This window comes from Protomyces lactucae-debilis (genome assembly GCF_002105105.1).
Source record: "Protomyces lactucae-debilis strain 12-1054 chromosome Unknown BCR37scaffold_26, whole genome shotgun sequence".
Classification (NCBI taxonomy): Eukaryota; Fungi; Ascomycota; class Taphrinomycetes; order Taphrinales; family Protomycetaceae; genus Protomyces; species Protomyces lactucae-debilis.
The window spans coordinates 48,828-68,550 of record NW_024468018.1 but is presented as its reverse complement, the minus strand read 5'-3'; the positions used below and the strand labels follow the sequence as shown (position 1 = coordinate 68,550).

The 19,723-nt window shown below is 52.8% G+C and overlaps 13 protein-coding genes across 13 annotated transcripts; 6 read left to right on the top strand and 7 right to left on the bottom strand.

The window, feature by feature from the left end:
• Positions 1 to 63: 63 nt before the first annotated feature.
• On the top strand, positions 64 to 645 carry BCR37DRAFT_352209 (c-myc binding protein; the record flags this gene model as incomplete). Its single annotated transcript, XM_040868112.1, has 2 exons — positions 64 to 346; positions 416 to 645. The coding sequence occupies 2 exons, from the start codon at positions 64 to 66 to the stop codon at positions 643 to 645; spliced, it is 513 nt and encodes a 170-aa protein (XP_040722303.1).
• A 67-nt stretch (positions 646 to 712) lies between these two features.
• Positions 713 to 2,011, bottom strand: BCR37DRAFT_395529 (uncharacterized protein; the record flags this gene model as incomplete). Its single annotated transcript, XM_040871637.1, has 1 exon — positions 713 to 2,011. One exon carries the CDS (start codon positions 2,009 to 2,011, stop codon positions 713 to 715), a length of 1,299 nt encoding a protein of 432 aa, XP_040722302.1.
• A 657-nt stretch (positions 2,012 to 2,668) lies between these two features.
• On the bottom strand, positions 2,669 to 3,640 carry BCR37DRAFT_384054 (60S ribosomal protein L9). Its single transcript, XM_040870157.1, has 2 exons — positions 3,059 to 3,640; positions 2,669 to 3,016 (listed from the first exon to the last, which is right to left on the bottom strand). The coding sequence occupies exons 1-2, from the start codon at positions 3,576 to 3,578 to the stop codon at positions 2,973 to 2,975; spliced, it is 564 nt and encodes a 187-aa protein (XP_040722301.1). The 5' UTR covers positions 3,579 to 3,640; the 3' UTR covers positions 2,669 to 2,972.
• Positions 3,641 to 3,692: 52 nt separating this feature from the next.
• On the top strand, positions 3,693 to 4,594 carry BCR37DRAFT_174259 (uncharacterized protein). Its single transcript, XM_040866276.1, has one exon. The coding sequence runs from the start codon at positions 3,753 to 3,755 to the stop codon at positions 4,560 to 4,562; it is 810 nt and encodes a 269-aa protein (XP_040722300.1). The 5' UTR covers positions 3,693 to 3,752; the 3' UTR covers positions 4,563 to 4,594.
• On the bottom strand, positions 4,551 to 7,540 carry BCR37DRAFT_384052 (adaptin N terminal region-domain-containing protein). Its single transcript, XM_040870156.1, has one exon. The coding sequence runs from the start codon at positions 7,470 to 7,472 to the stop codon at positions 4,626 to 4,628; it is 2,847 nt and encodes a 948-aa protein (XP_040722299.1). The 5' UTR covers positions 7,473 to 7,540; the 3' UTR covers positions 4,551 to 4,625.
• A 46-nt stretch (positions 7,541 to 7,586) lies between these two features.
• Positions 7,587 to 8,206, top strand: BCR37DRAFT_401096 (Mago nashi protein; the record flags this gene model as incomplete). The annotated part of the gene is made up of 3 exons (XM_040871825.1): positions 7,587 to 7,769; positions 7,811 to 8,151; positions 8,189 to 8,206. Exons 1-3 carry the CDS (start codon positions 7,712 to 7,714, stop codon positions 8,204 to 8,206), a joined length of 417 nt encoding a protein of 138 aa, XP_040722298.1. The 5' UTR covers positions 7,587 to 7,711.
• Positions 8,207 to 8,236: 30 nt separating this feature from the next.
• On the bottom strand, positions 8,237 to 9,676 carry BCR37DRAFT_403756 (ATP-NAD kinase-like domain-containing protein; the record flags this gene model as incomplete). Its single annotated transcript, XM_040872030.1, has 2 exons — positions 8,237 to 9,406; positions 9,428 to 9,676. 2 exons carry the CDS (start codon positions 9,674 to 9,676, stop codon positions 8,237 to 8,239), a joined length of 1,419 nt encoding a protein of 472 aa, XP_040722297.1.
• A 235-nt stretch (positions 9,677 to 9,911) lies between these two features.
• BCR37DRAFT_389655 (uncharacterized protein) lies at positions 9,912 to 10,880 on the bottom strand (the record flags this gene model as incomplete). Its single annotated transcript, XM_040870759.1, has 1 exon — positions 9,912 to 10,880. The coding sequence occupies one exon, from the start codon at positions 10,878 to 10,880 to the stop codon at positions 9,912 to 9,914; it is 969 nt and encodes a 322-aa protein (XP_040722296.1).
• Positions 10,881 to 11,348: 468 nt separating this feature from the next.
• On the bottom strand, positions 11,349 to 13,131 carry BCR37DRAFT_384048 (beta tubulin). The gene is made up of 6 exons (XM_040870155.1): positions 13,026 to 13,131; positions 12,963 to 12,976; positions 12,858 to 12,888; positions 12,681 to 12,763; positions 12,533 to 12,635; positions 11,349 to 12,491 (listed from the first exon to the last, which is right to left on the bottom strand). The coding sequence occupies exons 1-6, from the start codon at positions 13,054 to 13,056 to the stop codon at positions 11,422 to 11,424; spliced, it is 1,332 nt and encodes a 443-aa protein (XP_040722295.1). The 5' UTR covers positions 13,057 to 13,131; the 3' UTR covers positions 11,349 to 11,421.
• A 1-nt stretch (position 13,132) lies between these two features.
• BCR37DRAFT_174152 (uncharacterized protein) lies at positions 13,133 to 14,603 on the top strand. The gene has a single exon (XM_040866275.1). The coding sequence runs from the start codon at positions 13,405 to 13,407 to the stop codon at positions 14,533 to 14,535; it is 1,131 nt and encodes a 376-aa protein (XP_040722294.1). The 5' UTR covers positions 13,133 to 13,404; the 3' UTR covers positions 14,536 to 14,603.
• A 49-nt stretch (positions 14,604 to 14,652) lies between these two features.
• Positions 14,653 to 15,606, top strand: BCR37DRAFT_352156 (solute carrier family 25 member 38; the record flags this gene model as incomplete). The annotated part of the gene is made up of 1 exon (XM_040868109.1): positions 14,653 to 15,606. One exon carries the CDS (start codon positions 14,653 to 14,655, stop codon positions 15,604 to 15,606), a length of 954 nt encoding a protein of 317 aa, XP_040722293.1.
• Positions 15,607 to 15,612: 6 nt separating this feature from the next.
• Positions 15,613 to 16,862, bottom strand: BCR37DRAFT_403754 (ATPase V1 complex subunit C; the record flags this gene model as incomplete). Its single annotated transcript, XM_040872029.1, has 2 exons — positions 15,613 to 16,680; positions 16,722 to 16,862. The coding sequence occupies 2 exons, from the start codon at positions 16,860 to 16,862 to the stop codon at positions 15,613 to 15,615; spliced, it is 1,209 nt and encodes a 402-aa protein (XP_040722292.1).
• Positions 16,863 to 16,966: 104 nt separating this feature from the next.
• BCR37DRAFT_372065 (nuclear pore protein 84/107) lies at positions 16,967 to 19,678 on the top strand. The gene is made up of 2 exons (XM_040868355.1): positions 16,967 to 19,221; positions 19,264 to 19,678. The coding sequence occupies exons 1-2, from the start codon at positions 17,061 to 17,063 to the stop codon at positions 19,479 to 19,481; spliced, it is 2,379 nt and encodes a 792-aa protein (XP_040722291.1). The 5' UTR covers positions 16,967 to 17,060; the 3' UTR covers positions 19,482 to 19,678.
• The last annotated feature ends 45 nt before the right edge of the window (positions 19,679 to 19,723 follow it).

Here is a 19,723-nt window from a genome sequence, read left to right as displayed (position 1 = left end):
CCAAAATGCGACAAGACGACAGCTGAGACGAGGCCAAGTCGCTCAATTGCTAATTGCTAGAGAATGGCAGCAGCACGGCAAGAAGCAGGCCAGCCAGGTGCGCAAATCGACTTGACGCGTCTCAGTATCGAACAACTGCAAGAAGTCCGCAAACAGCTCGATGCAGAACTCGATCACCTTGCAACGAGTTTTGCTCAGTTGCGCAGTGCGCGTGGTAAGTTCCAAGGGTGTGCGGAGTCTGTGATGGAGAGCTTCCAGGTGGATGGCGAGGGGAAGCGGCAGGTGTCAGTCAAGGCGGTGAAGAAGGAGGTGTTGGTGCCATTGACGAGTAGCTTGTATGTACCTGGTCGGCTACTCACGATGCAGCCACGGCGAAGAGACCCAGATGGACTAGACAGTGATGATGGGGAGGAAGGAGAGGAGGAAGAGGCACAAGTCACGGTGGATATCGGGACGGGCTACTACTTGAGCAAGTCCCCGGCAGAGGCATTGGCTTTCTACAAGGACAAGCGACAGGCCCTTGATCGCAACCTGCAAGAGCTCGAGAGCATCATTGGCAGCAAAGCACAGAACCTCAAAGTGGTCACAGAGGTCTATGCGGAAAAGATGCGACAAGCACAGCAACGGCCGCAGAGTGAACAATGAGATGAACATGATGGGAGACGCTGCTGCATATATAGAAAAGTTAAAAAGGCATGAAATTGGAGACCGTTTATAGCGAACGATTGGCATGCGCTTCGAGAGCACCGTCCAGCAATGCCATCCGTTTCTGGTAGAGATCCAGCGATGATTCAGCATCCTGCGCATGAAGTTGTGTCTTGCTCGCTGAACATACAGCCTTGGAGCGCATATCCGCACAGAGCTGGTCGAGATCAAAGGACTCGAACTTTGGGTGCGAGACAATCTTGCTCCAGGCTTCCGGGCAAGTGAGCACACCCCCTTCCTGCGCTGCCACATCCGTAGCGGGAGCCACGTCCGGCAAGTCGTCAAGGCCATTGAACAAGTCTGCTGAATGGTTGACGTCGCCTGTTGCGCCAAACAAGAGTTGGTCATCAAACAAGTCGAGCGCATCAAAGGAATCCTCGCCACCGCGGTACGCCATGGCAGACGGTGCAAAGGAGTGCTTGTCGGTAAAGAGCATCGGTTCCTCAGACGGGGCTTTCTGTGGTTGCTGCTGCCCATTAAAGAATCCCAAATCAGCACTCGTTGCTAGATTGCCAAAGGACAATTCTGGCGATGCTGCCATCATGACAGGCAAGACGGCAGGCTCCCGTGGTGCCAACAAGGGGTCTCGATCGAAAAGTGGCATGGCGGCAGGATTGAAAAAGTCCGTCTCAGAAACAGTTTGAGGGGAGGTGCCTGTGCTAGAGACACCAGGTGAGAGACCCGGACAATCACGCGGTGATTCGTGTGCTTGTGAGTTTGTCGACTCGCGACGGGTGTTTGATGCAGGTGAGGGATAGGCTGCCATGTTGAACGTGAATGGCCGTGATTGCACAGGATCAAACGTCTGCTGCAAGGGTGAAGCCTCTACCGAACGATGCGATGCACCATCCTGCCTGAACCGTTGCAGCTGCTGCTTCAAGTATGAGTTTTCCTGCTGCTGCGTCGAGGTTGTTTGCTCCAACTCTGCGATACGGTCTTCGAGCTGCTTGACGTGATTCTCCTTGCGCTCCCTAAAGGCACGCTGAGCAGCACGATTCTGTGCTTTTCGTTTGGTGGTGGGTTGATCTGTAATGGGCTTTCTCCCTGGCTTCTTCTTCTCTGACGCAGTTGTTGTAGTATCTGTCGTAGCAGCATCACCGAGCGCAGTCCGTTTCGCCGCACGTTCAGCGCCATCGCCCGTTGGGTGCTGAGTGCGATCATCGCCACTGCTGCTCTCATTGCCATTACCCTCCTGCTTCACATACGCCTGACCGTATAGCTGCTCATTGGTGGTAGTCTGTGGTAGGAGATCTAAGCCAAAGGAGGCGGCGAGTTGCGCATATTGGTAGGCGGCTGCGTCGCTCATAGCGTTGGATGATTCAGAAGCAGCGCTTTCTTGGCGCACAGGAGCAGTCGTCGTCGACATCTGTAGGGAATGGGCGCTTTTGCTGTTTTTATCGATGGTGCTTGACGTTAGGGGCCTAGATCGTGGTACCTGATGCGTGCGCTCGAGTCTCCTGAACGGAAGTTGCACTTGCGATTGCTTTGGAGTGTCAGGAGAGTCCTACACGGGATGGATCTACTGCTCTCTTCGTCCCTGGGTCCTTTGGGTGTGTGGTTCAGGGGCGTGGAAGGTGAAAGTCAATCGGTCGCAGCTTCAACCAGGCGACACGAGGACCCGACCACGTCTGCAGTGCGCAATACAGAGGGCCCAGACACAAGATTTGGAGAGCAGAGAGGCTCTCTTCTGTTTAGTATATATCTGTATCTACTTCTACCAATAGACCACTGCGCGCACCAGGACAAGACTGCTTCTTTCCCTGCCGCCTGCCAAATTTGATTTCTAATCGCCGGCAGCCAATCAGAGGGCCGAATCGCGGGCATGATCTGATATGGGAGAGAGCTCAGAGGATGCGTAGAAGCAATGGAGAGAGCTGAGTAAGAGGTATATTGCTCGAGAGGGCCGAAAGTGAAGAAGGGCCGGGCAGAGGAAGTCTATTCAGCAAGTCTTCTCTTTTGGACCTCAGCAGGCATCAGCAAGCACATAGATGGAGTCAATGAGTGGAGCGGATCAGACATGCACAGAAGAGGAGAGGAAGGATGAGCTCTTGCGGACGATCATTTAGATACTCGCAATGCAAGAGTCAAGCTGCCGGTCAAGTCAAGTGCAAGTGAATGCACAAGAGAGAACCATGACCTGACGGCAGGGCTGTCTGTGTGCTCCGGAGAACTCACAGACAAGAGGGTGCGCTATAGAGACGCTAGGAGTGCTGCTTTTGTAGAAAAGAAGATGCGATAAATGCTGGATGCAGAGGAAGAGCAAAGATTTACTCGGTCTGGATCGCACCACGCTCAGACACGTAGATACCATCTGTTCAGTTAGCAATCATTCAATGCAGTACGCTCAACATACCGAGGAACTTTCGGATATCCTTGTTCTTGACGGCACATGACTGTTGGATCGATGCAGCCGACTGTGAGACATTCTCAATGGAGTTGCCCTCAAGGACAATCTCATCCTTGACGTTCTTTGAAAAGTCGACCGTCACACCCTCGAGCATCGGCACCTTGCGGATGACCTTTTCACCCAAAAAGTTGCGAATCTCCACGACATTGTCCTCAACAACATTGACATTGATGGGGAAATGGGCATAGACGTAACGCAGCTTGTAACGGAATCCCTTTGTAACACCCGTAATCATGTTGTTGATGAGGGAACGGACGGTACGCAAGCAAGCATTTCCCTTTCGGTCACCGTGGTAGACCTTGAAGGAGATTTGCGTCTCTGAGACCTTGCGGATGATCATGGAGATGTGCTGCAAGTTCTTGTTGAGCTCGCCGCGGGGGCCCGTCACCTTGATGATGCGGGCCTTGATGTCGACGGTGACTCCTGCGGGGATCTCGAGTGTCTCTTCTTGCTGGATGGAACGCATGGCTGCTGCTAGGTGTGAATGACTAGGCTATGTCTGGTACTTGCTTGCTTGCTCTCTTGTGGTCGTTGCTGCTGCTGACTTTTCCTGTTGATTATTCTGGTGACTGCTACGACCGTGGGAACTATCTTTATATTTACAGAGTCTACTTACCAGCTACTAGTTACTGTCTCGAGCATGTCCACCCCCTTCATCAAGCAGCTCGCGGCACATGAACGCAAGACGCGCGATGCAGCCGTCGCCAGTCTCACCCAGTATCTCACCGCAAACCGCGCCTTCACCGAGCTAGAGCTCCTTAAACTATGGAAGGGCCTCTACTACTGCTTCTGGCACTCTGATCGCGTCCTCGTGCAGCAGCAGCTCGCAGGCCAGCTCGCGGGGATCGTGCAAGGTCTCAAGTACCAGAATATCCTGGTCTTCCTGAGTGCTTTTTGGAAGACCATGATGCGGGAGTGGCCCACACTCGACGCACTCCGTCTAGATAAATTCTACACCTTGCTTCGGCGCTTCATTGAGGCAGGATTCAAGAAGTGTGCGCAGCTTGCGTGGGAGCAACCGCTGACGGAGGGGTATATGGTCTTACTGGAAGAAGGCCCACTCGCAGCAGCCGATCGCAAAGTGCCGCTAGGCATTCAGTATCACATCATTGACATTTACCTCGAGGAGCTCGATAAAGTATTGCCACCATTGAGCAAAGACGGCAAAGCAGCAGACAATGCGAAACGGGAAAAGGCCATGGCTGCCGTACCGATTCAACTACTCGCGAGGCCCATGGAGAAGATTATCCTCCATTCACCGACAAAGACACTTCGCTTGCGTGTCCTCAAGTCCTTCTTTGATAATGAGCGGTTGGCAGCCTTTGGGTATGAAGCACCAGGTGAGTCAGACGATGACATGGACGCGCATCAACACGACGAGCACTGTGATCACTCAAAAGACGTCGATAGCGACAACGACAGCGATTCATCCTTTCATGGCTTTGATTGACCACGTATTTGACTTGTAACAGCATCTAGCATAGCATAGCACCTGCATAACCATTCTGTATGACTACATCAAGCGGTCTTTGTTCTTGTTAATCAACTCACCCACACTCAGTGCAATTCCCTGAGATTTAGCACGAATCCGAATGTGTCCCTGAATGGGTTCATCGCCATGCTTCTCAATACTCAAGTTGGCGAGTGCATCTTCACCAAAGACACTCTTGGCATACAAATTGACGCTCAAGAAGCCACAATCCCCCTCGAGGCCAGCCTCGGGCGTCAAGCACGCCATGTTCGTCCGCTCCTGCAACGCTTTCAAGAACGCCACCAGCGTGCCGTGTGCTTCCGCCATGGTGTTCTCCGTGATGGTCACCTTGTTCTCCCACTCAAACGCTGTCCACATCGTGCGGAAGGCGGCATCCGTGATGAAGCCCGGTTGGATGTAGTTCTTGACATCCGTCTTCATATCATTGAGAATCACCACCACGCTCTCCTTGGTCTTGGGGTCATCATACACGCAATTGCCAAAGATGACACCCATGTCCACAGAGGAGACTTTGATGGTGGACTGCACAGAGGCGAAGGCGTGCGCACCGAGACTCTGAGAGATGGGCCGCTCCACTACTTTCAAATCGCCGAGCGTTGCAAACTCCACACTCAGATTCTGGAGCGTCTCGTCGGTTTGATTGACGAGCAAGACATCCAGTACAATGTCGAATTGATGCACGGTGACGTAGGCTTCGACATAGATGGGGTCGGAGTATCCCGTCAATTGCACCACCTTGTTGAGCTTCGAGTTGACATCTTCAAGTGCAATGTCATGTCCGGCAGCCTGCATGATGTCGGCATCCAATGCATCCAACGCAGCGCCACCCTTGTGTGCCAATTGTCGGAATAAAATGACATCGTCCGGCTGTACTGTATCCTTCGCCTTGTCTGCTTCAGTCCGCTTAGCACGTCGAGAATCCTCAACACCCACAATCGCGGTAAAGGCATCTTTCGAGTCTTGCAAAAAGGCGCCTTCAATCTCCTTTTCTTGCTGGAAATCAGTCAATGACTTGAGGCACGCAAGAATACGATCCATCGAGTCTTCATCAATCGGTGATTTAGAGAATGGTGATTGACCCACCCGAATGATACTCGCCATGATGAGCATGGCTTCAGCGCGCAATGCATTCGTTCGCTCCTGGTCGGATGAGATTTCCGCATAGCGCATCACGAGCTTTGCCAAGGTAGCCGACAACACGGCACCCAAAAAGTACTCACCCTCCAACAGCAACTCTCGCATCGGTGGCTTGGCACTCGCCTTGACGGCTTCGAGTCTCGCATCCTTTGCAGCATCCGTCATGGCAGATTCAGTGGCATAGGTGCCATCCGCCAAGACGCGGGGTTTGCTTGATGTGCCTGTGACGAGGTCAGTCGATGCCTCTTCCGGTGCTCCTTGCTTGTCGAGCAATCGCTGCTCAGCAGCCAACATGGGCACCTCACCAATACTCGCGCGGATCTGTTTCCATGCAGCACGAATATCAGCTTCCGTGTCGCAGTACTCGCCAATCACCCATAAGGCCGCACGATACACACGCGCTGCCTTGAGTTCTGCAAGGGTAAGGAGGAGCCGTTCGATAATGGACTGCCGTAGCTCGGGAAATTTCTGCACCACCTCTTTGATGAAGTTGATGATGTCCGTGGCCGTCACAACATTCACCTCTGAGATGAAATCCATGAGCAGATACACCACCGAAGACGCGACTTTGGGGAATTTGATGGCACAGGTGTGCACTGCAGAGATGAGGAGCTGCCGATACTCGTCCTTCTTCTCATAGGCCTGCTCCATTGATTTTGTAAGTTCCTTCTTGAGCATCGTAACAACTTCCTCAACATTGCGCGACGACGTCATGTCCATAGCAAGCGTCAAGGCCTTCCGCCGCACCTCGAGGTCAGGGGTTGACAAGACACGCAGGCACTCCATGACGAAATCGCCGAGGACACCGTCATTTTGTTTGCGAAGCGCATCGACTTTGTCCAGCATGATGAGCTTTGCGTTGTTGTCAGACTCCTTGAGGATCAGCTCGATGAATTTGGAGGCAGAAGCTTGGATGGCAGCAGGGTTGGTTGTCAGTGCAGTCAATGAAGTAGCAGCCTCATACACAACCGTGCTGGTTTGCACTTCCAGAAGCTCAGAGACGAGTTTGAGGTACTGGCTCTTGCTTTCTGGGTTGAGGCTCGCATCCTTGCGGATAAAGTCAATAATGGCCAATTGCATCAGCTCATCCATGCTCAGAATACTGGCGTAGTTGTCCACCACATACTCGGACGCCTTGTCGTGATCGAGCAAGGTCAAAGCAACAAACGCATTCCGCTTGCACGTCGCGTCCGATTCAGCCACCAAAAAGTTGAAGAGTAATTCTGGTGCATCTGGGATGAGGTGCTCTGAATGCGAGTAGATGGAGTAGACTGCAAAGACGGCATTCTTCCTCACATACGCTTGACGGTGTTCGAGGTTTTGTCTGCATGTGGGTACCAGCGGTTCCAGCAACTCTGGCTCCTTGAGCTTATTCAAAAAGCGCGACACAACACCCCGCACATACTCGTTTGGGTGCTGCAGGTCATTGCGGATGGCATTGATGACGAGAATGTACTCTTGCTTGAGTTTACCGTCTGGATTGAGTTTTGGGCACACCTCCCAGTACAAGTAGAGTAGTTTTTTGAGTGCTTTGCTTTTACATGGCATCACAAAGCGAATGACGTGCATGAGGACACCAGGGAGCGACTCGCCATTGTACATGAGCGTCAGGATGATCTTCATGGTGTCGACCTTGACTGCATCACTTTTGTTTTCGAGTGCCGTCTTGAGCTGTTCAACAGACGGCGACTCTGCTGAAGCCGGCTGGGCAATCAGCGTCCAGGACGACATGTCTCTGCTCTTCTCCTTCCTTGCTGCTTCTGGTTTGTGCGTGTTGTGTCGCTGCGTAGAGTCGCGACACGTCGTTGGAAGTGGGGTTAGCGAAGAGTTGCTGCTACACTGCCAAGCGTAAGTATTGACTTAGTCTTCCCTCTGCTCCTGCTACTGCTCACAGCTCAGCTTCTTATTCTGCTACTTGCTACTCAGGCTTCTATATCAAACCATCTGCTCAGCTGAGCGTCTCCATTGCAATGTCAGACACAGCCAATGAGGTGCTCGAACAACCCTTCTATCTACGCTACTATGCTGGTCCGTGCTGCTCACCTCCCTGCTACCAAAGCTAACAGCAGGCCACCAAGGCCGCTTCGGGCATGAATTCCTAGAATTTGACTTCAAAGCGAATGGCGTTGCGCGGTATGCCAACAATAGCAATTATCGCTCAGACTCCCTCATCCGTAAAGAGATGTGCGTCTCGGCACTTGTTATTGGAGAAATCAAGCGTATCGTCAAAGACTCAGAGATCCTCAAAGAAGATGATGCAAGATGGCCACCGAGAAACAGAGACGGCAAGCAGGAACTTGAAATACGCATGGGCAATGAGCACATCTCCTTTGAGGTGGCCAAGATTGGTTCACTTGCAGATGTGCAAGAAAGCGACGACCCTGAAGGCTTGCGTGTCTTTTACTATCTCGTGCAAGATCTCAAAGCACTTTGCTTCAGTCTGATAGGCATGCATTTCAGAATAAAACCTGTCCATTAAAATGTCTATAAAATTCCTAATCCACGTTATGACATGAATGCTGCCACTGCGAATAGTACTCGCCATTCTTGGTGATGATACAGCCTAGGCCGGGGTGCAACTCTGCCTGCAACGGCTCCCATGGCATGCTCTCGCCATCAATGGAGATGAAGCCTTCCTTACCGTGTGGAGTGAGCCGAAAGCCACGCAGCTTGGCGTAGTAAGCATGCTTGCTGTCGTAGTGCTTTGCCGAGTCAACGGCAGAGACTGTTGAGAGGGCACTGAAGAACGGAAGATCCGATTCCATGCTGAATAAATCCATCGCACCACTATGCGGCCGTGCAGCAGGAAAGATGCACGCGGCAGAAGACATGTAAGGCATGAGAGCAGCGTAGAAGCAGCCCATTTTAGGGTGCTCTTCTGTCCTCCAAGATGCTGGAACAGGATCGTTGACGGTGCCATATTTGAGCGGCGGCAGGCCTTTTGCGTCATTGTCTGCTTGCCGATGCACGTCCCGTCGTGTATCATACTCTTTGCGAATGACCTTCTTGTCCTCTTGCACAATATCCAGTGAGATTGTACAAGGATAGGCTGTACGAGTCATGATGCGTTGCAAGACGCCGACAGTGAAACGCGCTTCGCCCATCCAGCGCATGTGTTCTGTTCCCAAGTCTCCATCTGCAATTACCCCAAAGGAAACTGAAAAGTACGAGAGAAATCGCCGTTGTCCCTGAGTGATGCTCATCAAGTCGATGGGTGTCTCAACGCCCTTGACAACGGCAAGTGCACACTCCACAACGTTGTGCGTATCATAGATGGACTTGGCAGAGCCATTGCCACTACCGGCCGGTAGAAACGCAACAGGCAATTTGAGCGCTCTGTTCGCATCGGGCCGCGAGGCGAGGCCATTGAATACTTCATGCGGCAGGCCGTCTCCAGAGATACACATGAGCACGTCGTACTGCTCCACATCGAGTGCTGCAGCAATCTCATGGGCATGATTGCGATGTGTGGTTTCTTGCAGGTCAATCTTGTATTGAGCAGCTTCGAAGATGGGCTTGGCGAAGTCTTGCCAGAGGGAACGCGCTTTGCGTGTACCGCCAAATGGATTGAGTAGGACCTTGATACGCTTCCTTGGCTGCGTCTTGCGATAGGCAGCACGCCAGGCTTCCTCCGTGAAGGCATCGACTGCATGTTCCGGCAAGTCCTCCACGATTAGCCGCTTCACCTTCTTCTTTGCAAGCCGCAGATAGGAGATTGTGAGCCGAGCGTCCTTATACTCAAGGCCCAAGACATCATACAGCGAGATGATGCGTTCCTTGAAGGGCTTCCCAACGGAACAGCAGTTCCTCAAGAGTCCATCGAGACTGACGCGCGCATGATGGCCGTCACGCGCGGGTGGGTTGTCTGCGCGATAGATTTTGAGATCATCGTTGCAGATGCTGATATGCACCTGCTGTGCATTTGCAATAGACATGCCGTGCCCACTCAGACTGTCTAGCGAGCCAAGAAGAGACCTTGTGTTGTGGTGCCCAAATTGATCTGTTGCAGCCCAAATTCAAAGCGACGACAAACTCGAGACACTGAGACTAATATTAGGCTACTAGCAGACCACCTGGTGCTGCACTCTGGTTGCTACGATGAATGCATTGTATGATCGCATGACTGGCAAAGACAAGTTACTTCGGTGATAGCCTAAGAAGATATATATTCTAGATGAGCAAGACTGCAGCAGCAGCAATGGCAGCAATACCACCAAGGACTTTCTTGAGTGACACACTGTTTGCGCCAGAAGCAGAGGCAATCACTGTTGCGCGCGATGATGAAGCAGCAGCAGCAGCAGTGCCTGTAGCAGGGTTCAACGTAGTGGCTTGACCAGCACCTGCACGGCTCGCTGATCCAGACATGCGAGAAGCACGAGCACTACCCTGTGGCATAGCTGGTCGTGGCTTCATTGAACCAGCAGCGGCAGGTGGCCGCATCACTGAACCGGAAGCGCGAGCTGGTGCAGGCATGCGTGTACCAGATGGCCTGGGCATCATACCTGTCATCACACCAGCAGGAACAGGCAACCCGCTACCTGCTGCAGGTCCACCCATAGCAGGCGGTGCAACAGCAGATGGAGCCTGACGCTTAATAAGGGGTGCATCGGCAGGACCGACAGGTGCAACAAGACCTGTCGGTCGTGGTGGCGCATCAGCAGAGGGAGCGCGACCAGAGGGTCGCGGTGGTCGACCACCACTGTGCAAGGGACCCGGACGCACGCCAGATGGAGCAGCAGGTGTGAAGGACAGACATTTTGCAAAGTCAAGTGCCGTGTGCGATGGCTTTGGACCGCGCGTGTTGCGGTCTGTGGGTGGGTCTCGTTGGGCGGGACCACGGATCTTGTCGAGACCTGGTGCGCCGGGCATGTTTGCAAGCGGTGCTGGTGGGCAGGCGGGTGCGGTAGGCATAGCGGATGGTGCGAGTGCAGTCATCTTCTCGTGTAGGCCGATTGATGGTGAGCGACCTTGCGACCTTAAGTACTTGTTGAATAGATCGAGAGCAGCCCGTTGCAACGGCCATAATACTTGGCAAAGCTTATTTCCAATGACGGACAAGGTAGTGTTGGAGCCACTAAATCGGGCGAGATGAGCTTGGCAGTCCACACTTACCGCGCCGTACCCTATGCATGAAGACATTGCAGAGGCGTCGCTCGTACTCTTAGGCTGAATCGTCTTGGCAGGCGAAGCGAGGGCAATGTCTGTGTGCGATCGATTGAATCATGTGTCAAACGACTCAGACCGACGCCGTAGACGTGTTGCCGCTGCATGTGGTCATGGGCTAGCCGTGCCGAGACAAGAGTTCTCCAACAACTGAGCCAGGATGGGATAGATACAGATGTGACAGCCACTGACAGGTCAAGGCAGCTGTCAACGTATAGCAGATCTAGTCGGCATGGACGCCACTGCCATACTGTAATCTGTAGCTGATAAGTAATAAGTAATAAGTTCTAAGCTGCCGCGATATCCGAGGAGAAACGGAGCGTTCATGACGGGTCAAAGAAGTAGAGCAAGCTGTATCCCTGGCGTTGTCCGTCTTGGCCTTTTTGCGCAGTCTTCAGCCAAGACAATTCACGAAATCACGACACGAAACTGTGCGACGGAAGCATTCAAAGCAATGGCAAATTTGGGGTCTACTGCAGGCAAAAGAGACTAAAGGTACGTTGCAACAAAGCCAATCTTAAGCTTCCTCCTCGTACGCCTCCTCCTCCTCGAGGTCATCAGCGCTCGCTTCCTGGTACTGCATGTACTCGCTCACGAGATCGTTCATGTTGGATTCTGCCTCTGTGAATTCCATCTCATCCATACCTTCACCCGTGTACCAGTGCAAAAAGGCCTTTCGCCTAAACATGGCGGAGAACTGATCACCCACACGCTTGAAGAGCTCCTGAATCGATGTCGAGTTACCAATGAATGTCGACGACATCTTGAGTCCCTGTGGTGGCACAGAACACAAAGCAGTTTGGACATTATTGGGGATCCACTCAACAAAGTAGGCGGAATTCTTGATTTGCACGGAACGCATCTGTTCCTCCACCTCCTTCATACTCACGGCACCACGGAAGTACGTAGCAACGGTCAAGTAACGTCCGTGACGTGGATCCGATGCAGCCATCATGTTCTTCGGGTCAAACATTTGCTGCGTCAGTTCAGGCACCGACAAGTGCCTGAAGGAGTGCGAACCACGCGACGTCAACGGTGCGAAACCCACCATGAAAAAGTGCAGACGCGGGAAGGGCACCATGTTCACGGCGAGCTTGCGCAAGTCCGAGTTGAGCTGGCCTGGGAAACGCAGACACGTGGTGATGCCTGACATGACAGAGGAGACGAGGTGGTTGAGGTCGCCGTAGGCTGGGTTGGAGAGCTTGAGTGTGCGCATGCAGATATCATACAATGCCTCATTGTCAATGCAAAAAGTCTGGTCCGAGTTCTCCACGAGCTGGTGGATGGACAAGGTGGCATTGTAAGGTTCCACCACCGTGTCGGAGACCTTGGGAGAGGGCACCACGGAGAAAGTGGCCATCATACGGTCTGGGTACTCTTCACGAATCTTGGAGATGAGAAGGGTTCCCATACCGGCACCCGTACCACCACCGAGTGAGTGTGTGATTTGGAAACCTTGCAGGCAGTCGCAGCCCTCGGCTTCACGACGCACGACATCGAGCACAGAGTCAACGAGCTCGGCACCTTCTGTGTAGTGTCCTTTTGCCCAGTTGTTGCCGGCGCCGCTCTGACCAAAGACAAAGTTGTCTGGAGGTTAGTGGAAATTAGTAAAAGCGAATTTGGCGGACCTGGTCGGAAGAGGTTGCCAAATGGTCCAGCACGAACGGCGTCCATGGTACCGGGCTCGAGATCAATCAACACGGCACGCGGAACATGCTTGTTGGAGGAGGTCTGTTTTTGTGTTAGTAATTCTATTGCAACACAATTAAGATATACTTCGTTGAAGTAGACATTCATGCGCTCGAGCTGGATGTCAGAGTCACCGCAGTAGACACCATTGCCATCGAGACCGTGCTCGCCTAGATGGAGGGTTAGCGTGTTGCTCTGTTTTGGTCGAGACGCGCGTTGCACGGGGGTTGGCTGAGCAATGGACGCGTCAAGACGTGGTATTACCTGAGATGGTGGACCAGAAGGCACCTCCGATCTAAATTGGGTTTGTCAGAAGTCTGCTGGGTGTGTAGAAGGATGCAATGGAGGGGCATCTGCGTGTTGGCATACCTGGTTACCGCATTCTAGTGGATGTTAGTACGTGACTAGGTCAGAATAGATAGGGGAGCATACGTCCTGTCTGTAGATGAACGATTTCTCTCATTGCTGGTTGATGGATTGGTAGCTGGAGTAGTCTCTAGTCTGTAGTAGCAGTTGGTGAGTGTCTCTGCTGTTGTTGTCAACTCGGGACTGCAACAGATTGACACAAAATCAGGGAACTATCAGCAGCATACACGGCATAGATAGGGACGGGAGGGAGTGTCTGTCGAAGAGGAGGGAGCACTGATGAGCTACTCTCTAGGACTGCTTCTATTTACGAGGATATAGTTGCTTAGGTAAGCAGGAACGCGAAATATCAGCACGTGTCTGTTGTAGATAGCTACAGTCTACAGATGAGAGTGTCTGGGCAGTAGATGTATAGATGAGCAGAGAGTGCTGCTGAGTACTAGCTATGAAAGAGAGAGTGCTGATTCTCCCTGTATTGCTCTGTCCCTGCTCTGGACTGGGGCAGCAACAACGAGCCATGCCATACCCAAAGACCAGCAGGATAAAGCAGGACACTGTGCAGTCAGAGCAGGACACAGCAGGACACTGCACAGTCAGAGCAGAACAGTCTTCGCTTCTCTGCACTGACACCGTATCCCTTGCACATCCTTGCACAGACTCGCTCCCCTCCAGACAGTGCACAGACTGGCACACCTCATACACTGCACAGACTTGCACACAGACACACACACACACACTCTCTCTTGAACCAGCTCCCATCCTCTCTCTCTCTCTTCATCAACCACACACTCTCTGTCTGTCTATCATCAATATGCATCTGCCTTTGCTACTCACATCCTTCGCTGCACTTGCTCTCCTCGCCCTCGCTGCACCACAACCGCACACGCAGCAGCAGGTCCACACACACAAACGCCGCCAGCTCTTCCTCTCAGACATCCAGAAACTCTACCAAGATGCCATCCTCGCCCAGCTTGCTTCCACAACCACAGACGCCTCTCAGACAAGTGCTACGCCTGCTAGTGCACACGTCGCCCTCGCACTCTCAGAGACAAGTGCGCTGCCCACGCAAGGTCCTGCTGTCGCTACACACACAACGCCTGAACGTCTCGATTCTGCTGGACTCGGTGCACAAGGTGAAGCACAGACAACCACACAGCAGCACGACAAACTCGTGACGATCTTCGCAGTTGTATCGTGCGTCTTGCTGGTCATCTTGCTCTCATGCATCGCTGCGCTTGTCTTGCTCTATAGACGCTACACTGCCTTGATGGCATCCACACCAAATCAGCAGACAGGCACGCATCCAGCAGTGCTGCTTCCCAACAAGGAAGAAAAGGATGCATTGATGAGCTACAAGGCGTTTTGGGAGCGAAAGAGACGCAGTGCAATGAGCTCCGTGAGTGAGGAAGCGAGGAGTAAGGAAGCACCAGCAGTAGCACGTCGCGGGAGCAGTGATTCGCAGGCGTCTTCATCGACGGCTGGACCGTTGCCTGTGTATGCTGTCTCTGAGCCTGTTGTCATCCCGGACATCCAGGTACATGATGAGCGATTGGCACCGAGTGCTCCTCGTTACTAGCATCATCTTCCTTTCTGTTGTAGCTCTTCCCATGACTTATCCTCTCTTCTGTTCCTGAATCTCAAAATTTGCTGACCTCATCCGTCTTCACCACCACATACGCCGCATGGACGCTTGATGCATGATGCAGCCCATTCGCACAACAACGGCCTCGACTCAACACTGCCGCTCCCACTGCCCCTCGCATCGGAGACCCCTATCGCCCCGAAAAAACGGGGTGGACCCGTCCATTTACTGGCAGGGTCAGCGGGCGGCTTGATTAGTGCTGCACTGCTCCAACCGTTTGATGTCTTGAAAACGCGCGTTCAGCAGGGAAGTCACGGATCACTACTCAGTGTCCTGCGCGGCACCCTTGCCGGCTCTCATACTCCGCTACAAAGAACCCCGCTGCATGGCTTGCAAAATCTTTGGCGCGGGACGTTACCCAGTGTCTTGCGATCGAGCGTTGGCTCGGGCTTATATTTCTTCACGCTGAATGAGATGCGTAGTCGCCTACCACGCTCTTCGCAAGGCCATCTCTCCTCACAGGCAAACTTGCTCACGGGAGCATTTGCCCGTGCATCCGTGGGTATCATCATGATGCCAGTGACTGTGATCAAGGTACGGTTTGAGAGTAGTCTGTATCGCTATCACTCCATTCGACAGGCTGCAGGTGCCATTGCAAAAGAGAATGGCTTTCGTGGCTTCTTTTATGGTTCAGCAGCGACGGCGTTGCGTGATGCACCGCATGCAGGATTATATGTATCGATCTATGAATGGAGCAAGAAGCGACTCACCGCCCTCGCTGGCAAACCAAACAGCCAGGTAGAGGGCGCATGGATGGTTAATTTTGCGAGTGGTTTGGTAGCAGGCTTTGCAGCGACCCTCCTCACCAACCCCTTCGATGTGGTTCGAACACGCGCACAGCTCGAGCCAGCCAAGTATCCCTCATTTTGGAAAGCAGCCAGGCGGCTTGCTCGTGAAGATGGGGTGCGTTGCTTCTTGGATGGTGTGGGACTTCGTATTGCACGGAAGAGTGTGAGTAGTGCCTTTACCTGGACATTGTACGAGTTGATTTTAGCAAAAGCATAAACCCTTCTATTCCTCCGTGGGTGTCCAGTTGATGGGGAACACAACAAACGGCCGGTACTCACCCTCCAAGCCCAAACTGCCCTCCACTGCATTGACGCTCTCCTCCAATCCCTCTTGTCCACCACGCGTCTTGTCGCCTTTTTCCTTCTTTTGCTTCTTCTTTTGCAGGTTTGTCGGTTGCAGGTAAGCATACTTGTCATCCAAGGCCTTCATCACCGCCTTGTCTTGCTTTTTGAATGGCCGAACAAGCACACAGCAGAAGCGCGCAGGCAGACCATAACGCAACACAGACTCGACATAGACACGCAGCGCTTTGAGATGCACCCACGCCATGAATGTATCCCCGAATGCAGCACGCGCAAGTCGTAGCACATCACCCCATAGTTTGCGTTCCTTGACTTTTGCCTCTGCCAGATCTTCCCTCGACCGCGCTTGTTCCTCCTTATCATAGGTGAAGTCGCGCGGGATGAACTTGAGTTCGCGTGCTTTGTGTGCAAACTCTTGTGCATGCTTCTTAAACACAACGACATTGTACAACGCAAATTCCTCATCCTGCGAAATCTTTTGCGAAGAACGCGGAACGACCATGGGCGTCAAGGTCTCATACGCCTTTTCCCAGTCCTTTTGGTTGTTTTTCGGAATGGCAAAGAATAACGTGACGAGGTAGTCGCTCCCCACCAAGACATGCTCCTTGCGCACAATATCAGCGAGAGCGCGCGTTGACAAGTTACCTGTTTGTCTGCGCGTGAATTGCGTGAGTTGTGACTTGACGGCATTGTACTCGCTGAATTTCGTCCGTACATCTTGCTCTGAGGCTGCTGCATCCTTTGCCAGCATCTGCATGAGTTCGGCAATGCTCCGATCACTGCGGTACTTGCTTGTATTCCATTGAAAGCCTGCAAGATACTCTTCCGCTGCTCTATCACCCACTACCTCTTGTTCAGCCATTTTGCGACGATCGCCTTGTAGGATCTGCTTGAGGATATCGGCGACTTTGTAGACATAGCCTTCGCATGTTGTATCCAGGCGCGCCAAATCCTCTGCATTAGATACCAGCGCGTCCAGTGTGCCAATCTCAGTGTATTAGCAAGAAGTCTGTGTACTTGGCAAGATACCTTGAGGTCAGGAATAGGGAAGCGACTGATATCTGCCATGTCCTGCGTCACAACCGCTTGTATAACCGCATACGCTGCATCGGGCGGTGTGTTCTCTGCAGGCGGTGGTACAGCGACCAGCTGGTATCCTAGCTTTGACATCTCTTTCTACTCAATCTACACCCTTCTCTAGCTCTAGCTTCTGTCTGTAGTAAGTTGTAGACTAACTTGTAGTCGATGATGAGAGTTGATGTTGAACGCTCACACGTGCAGACAAGAACAAGTCCACTACTTTTAGTCTACTCACCAGCGGCTACAGTGACTCAGTGAGTGATACTGTGATAGGAGCTAGCAGGAGGCATGATCGCAGCAGGAGGATTCAGTATGCGGCCATCGAAGCTCAGAGAGGTCCTCACTCATGAGCAAGAGGCTGCGTCCGACACCCAGGCAGCCCGTCAAGAAGCCGACGACAGCATGCAGGAAGATACACCACCCGTACGCGTCGTTGCAGCGGGACAGACCGTGTATGAGCTCGGTAGTGAGATGCTCTACTTTGCAGATATCCTCGAACGCCATGCCGGCGGGCAACTCTTTGGAGAACGCGGTTTATTGGCGCGTTACTACTCCATTGGCCAGGATAAGCTGGATGAGCTCGCTGAGCTTGAGCAAGACGGTGCAGATACAAACACCACGCACTTACGAGAACAATGGGAACTGGAGTGCCGGACGTGGGATCTCGTACAACGCTTGTACCTAGAACGCACGCGCGAGATTGAGTGGCTCGAGGCACCCCATCCGTATGTCTCGAACCATGCACTCGAGCTGCTTTACTACAACAACGACCATACTGCTTCTGAGCAACGCATCGTCTTGGACTGGCTGAGAGATGGGAGTACGGCTGCGACAGAGTTTCAAGTGCGTGGTAATCGCTGGTTTTACACAAAAGAACACCTCCTCAATCGCAAGCGCATGGGGAAACTCTCACAGGATGATGGCACCGTCACCGAACTAGATCCCGATGCGCCATATCGGCAAGGCAAAAAACTAGCGCCCGAGGATGATGCGTTTGAGAGACGCCTGCTGCGACAACTCTTCTATCTCGTTCGGGCAGGTGAGTTTGAGGAAGCTGCAGAACTATGCAGAGATTCAGGCAATGCCTGGCGTGTAGCGAGTATGCAAGGCGGTGTAGAGTACCGCGATGCAGCCATCGACAGCCTCGACCTCGTTACGGAAACCGAGGGCAACCCGAATAAAGCACTCTGGCGACGCATGTGTTTTGCACTCTCTCAACAACCCGGCTTCAATGAGTATGAACGTGCGTTGTATGGTGCGCTGTGTGGCGATTTGGCGAGTGTCTTGCCAGTCTGCAATACATGGGACGATGCACTCTGGGCGCACTACAATGCCCTGACGCAGTGTAAAGTCGAGGCACACCTCCGCTCACTGGGTCGCGCACAGTTCGAGGGATCCTTTCAAATCTCTACGTCTGAACACCTCCTGCCGGGAAATATCTTTGAGGCGCTCGTTCGGTCACAGGAGCCCGTCGTCGCACACCAAGCTATGCACCCGATGCGCGTGATTCAAGCGCGTCTTGTGACGAACCAGATTCCTGAGCTACTCGAGGATATCCACCAGCAACTCAAGCAAATGCAACAAGGTGGCAAAGCATCCGTTGCATCTGTACCGTATGTCATTCGCTTTGTGGCGCATCTCATACTGGCCTTGCGGCAGATGGATGTGGCTATACCACAGGAACCTGCAGATGCTGTACTACAGGCGTATGCCGAGCTCCTTGCGAGTGCCGATGCTCAAGCGGCGGTTGCCTTGTATGCCGCACAGCTACCGGCTGCAATAGGCATCGAAGCAACAGCCCGCTACCTCACCCGTATTGAAGACGATGAAGCGCGCAGGCAACAATTACTGAATGCAGAGAAGCATGGTCTGGATGTACGGCAATTGCTCTTGCGCACGGTTGAGCTGGTGTTTGAAACATCCTTGCCTGCTGCTCTGCCGTCGTCCACTCAAACTGGACACATCCTGGATCCTGTCTCGACTGAGGATGAGCGGTGTGTGCGTGCGCTGGAATGGCTACCGATGGATACACGTCTACAAACAGAGTGCATGACGCTCGGTGCTGCCCTCTTTCGAAAATTGCTGTTGGCAGGACACGTCAGTGCTGCGAGGTTACTAGAACAGCGATTGCCAGATTCAACACTCGTTGCTGCAGAACTCATGGAGGATTCAAGTGATGCGCCACCAGTCGATGAAGAGGTCAAGATGCGGAGTGCGCTTGAGTATGTCGGTTATTGCAACTTGTGTCGTGGTCTTGCACGCTATGAACAGTGGAAACAGCTGATTCGCAATCGACCCGTTGAAGCAGGTGGTCGGCGTGATCCTGTTGGACAGCGGCAGTGGTCTGCAGAGGTGGCACGACAGCGTCAAGAATGTGTGTTGCTGCTGCGGGAGATCTTGGAAGGCAATTGGTGTGATCCTGCACAACTCAGTGTGGATCCGAGTCAGGGTATGTTTTTATCATCTGAGTCTTTTGGCTTGCTAACAACAGAATTGTTCGCAGAGATGAGTCAGCTGAGGACGTTGTACCTGCCGCAAGTGGTGCTCAAGTTGCATGGCGTGTACTGCGCACAGGAAGCGAGGGACATGGATGCGGCGATGGCCTTGGCGGTGCTGGTGTCTGAGCAGCTGACTGGACCCATGCAGGCATCTGGCTTGTTGGAGAGTTATGTGATTGAGCTGGGTCGTGTTGGTGCGTATCTAGCATGAGTCCATCTATACTATTCACTATTCTATGGGTGCTCTTTCATGCTGTCCCATCTGAACTGTATGTGGCTGAGCTGCCAAGGATCGTGGCTGGTGTGGCCGTGCAGAAGGGCAGATGCGGTCATCTATTAGCCGCTGACTGTGTGCAGTATGTAGCTAGAGTACTCGATTTAGACTCTGCTGGACGATGCTGATGGGGCTCATCTGCTGTGCTGTATTCTGTATTCTGTATATGCCCGCCATAG